At 41.3% G+C, this 1,992-nt stretch overlaps 1 protein-coding gene across 2 annotated transcripts; it reads left to right on the top strand.

The window, feature by feature from the left end:
* Positions 1–1,587, top strand: LOC119657475 (targeting protein for Xklp2 homolog). Of its 2 annotated transcripts, none has more exons than XM_038064395.1 (5): positions 1–256; positions 318–362; positions 424–893; positions 956–1,168; positions 1,300–1,587. In XM_038064395.1, exons 1-5 carry the CDS (start codon positions 175–177, stop codon positions 1,390–1,392), a joined length of 903 nt encoding a protein of 300 aa, XP_037920323.1. In that variant the 5' UTR covers positions 1–174; the 3' UTR covers positions 1,393–1,587. The 2 variants fall into 2 exon arrangements, with proteins under 2 accessions (XP_037920323.1, XP_037920324.1); XM_038064396.1 differs by having other exon boundaries at positions 5–256; positions 956–1,159.
* Positions 1,588–1,992: the final 405 nt, after the last annotated feature.

The following is a 1,992-nucleotide window of genomic DNA, read 5'->3' as shown; positions in this document are numbered from 1 at the left end:
AACCGCCCGAATCTGTGTTTTGAATTTCCAGTCGTTTAGCCTTATGTCAAGTTGGTGTTTTCTCTGGTTCAATACTTTAACTGCATTTCTATCTCTAAATATAGATAAACGCCGTCAATCTTGTTTTATGCGTTATCTATAACTGTATCATATTATATTAATCCCGTTACAAATATGGAATCCGAGTGCCGGTATTACAATTGGGACGATTTGGAAGTGGGTCGATTCGACTTGAACCATTCAGAAAAGTTTTTTAGTGAGTAACGCTCTTTGTTTATTATTTTCGCAATGTGTTGAATTTGCTTTCATGTCCTTAGCTCGCAAACATAAGAAGCACGAGAGAATCGACGGTGACTCTTTGGGTAAATATTGTGCTGTTAAAGGTAGCCGAAATTCGTACTAATGTAACCACGGTGATTTCAGATTCCCCCTTCGAAATGGAAGAAAGGAACAGGGAAAATCGTTCGAAGCCAACTAGACATAAAGAAAACCAATCTCCGGTAAAAGCGAAATACGTGAGCCCCGCCGTGAGATCACATAAGCCTGGAAGCAATTCGAAAAGCTCTAAAGACACAAAATCGGTTCCAAGCAATATCCTCCGCCAGCCGTTGCTCAGTAGAAATCAGTTGCAAGCGGCTGCAGCCGCTACTCAGCCTGTGCCATCTGTAGTTAAATATAAAGATATATATGAAAAGAAGCGGCAGCTCATGGTGCAAAGGACATTGGAAGAGGAGAAAAAGAAACGGATTTTCAAAAGCAAACCAGCACCGAAGTTTTCAAGTGAGCCTAAACCACGGAAACCGGCAGACACGTCAGGACCCAAAATAACAACACCAATTACGCCAATGGTGATGAAACACTCGAAAGAGATGGAGGAGAAGAGGAGGCGGCGTGTAAGTTGGTAGAAGTTTGCTTCACATATTTTGCTACATTTTGGCTTTGATGACTTTTTTAGATTGAAGAATATCAGAAACGTAATGAACCGCCAAAATTTGTTAGTCGAGAACCTCACGTTCTCTACGAGGAGCCATTCAAACCGCAAAGGCTGGAGCAATGTATTGAACCCGAACCATTTAATTTACACGTGGAAAAACGCCTGGAGGAGCGGAAACAGTACGACAAGCAGATCAAGGAGAAGACCGAGGAGAAGAAAAGACAGGTATTCGATGTAGGTTGGCTGATGTAAAGAACTTGCCTCGCTCGTGATGTTGTCTTACCTGTTAATTTGCCGCACTATTCCTCGTATTTTTCAAATTTTAACTATGTGCTTAAGTGCTTTTATTTTCTGTTCCTTTATAGGAAGAATATGAACGTCAGAAACACGAAGAACGGCTCGTTCGGGAAATTAGGAAAATGACAACTTTTAAGGCGCGTCCGAATCCTTTTAAATGATTCGCTAGTTTCTGTCTAGTTTAGTGAGAAGTCTCCAAGTAACTTATTTCAGCATGCAAACGCCTCTTTTATTTACGAGTGAGTTACGATTGTTCATTTTATTTCCTATGCATACGTTTTAATTAGTGTTGTGATTGCACAAAAATAGTTGTTATGCGTTATTGATAAAATAAATATATAGGACTGAGAAGAAAACGAACTATTTTAATTTGCTCCAGGAGTGAGGGAATATAAAACGTCTTCTATTCCTTTAGCCTCTGCCCCGTTCAGTAGCGGGGTTGGCTCATCTCTGCTTCAGTCAGCCTTCTGGTCGTTTCCCATCGACTTTGATGCTCAGGCCAATCTTAGCAAGTAGGTTCTCATTTGTTTGAATTACATTCCATGTCACCGAAAGCGCTTTTTGCAAATTCTCCACGAAGGGTGCAACCCTATGTCGATCACGGTTTTCCTCATTTTGGATGTGGTCATGGCATGTTACGTAACGCCATTGAAGTATACTTCAACTGCTCAGTGTTCATCAAGTCGTTGCCACTGGTAGTGGTAGTGCCCGTTTCATTGAGGATCGGTCGCTACTTTCAGACAAACTACTCGAGATCACCT

The sequence above is a fragment of the Hermetia illucens genome, chromosome 5 (assembly GCF_905115235.1).
Source record: "Hermetia illucens chromosome 5, iHerIll2.2.curated.20191125, whole genome shotgun sequence".
Lineage (NCBI taxonomy): Eukaryota > Metazoa > Arthropoda > Insecta > Diptera > Stratiomyidae > Hermetia > Hermetia illucens.
Note: the sequence above shows the minus strand (reverse complement) of the source record. Positions and strands in the feature narration are given on the sequence as shown.

Bases quoted from the DNA above. Each gene is read 5' to 3' on its own strand.
- LOC119657475 (XM_038064395.1), top strand. From the start codon at position 175: ATGGAATCCGAGTGCCGGTATTACAATTGGGACGATTTGGAAGTGGGT. The intron at 257-317 runs GTGAGTAACGCT...TCATGTCCTTAG, and splicing joins CCATTCAGAAAAGTTTTTTA to CTCGCAAACATAAGAAGCAC. The intron at 894-955 runs GTAAGTTGGTAG...TGACTTTTTTAG, and splicing joins AGGAGAAGAGGAGGCGGCGT to ATTGAAGAATATCAGAAACG.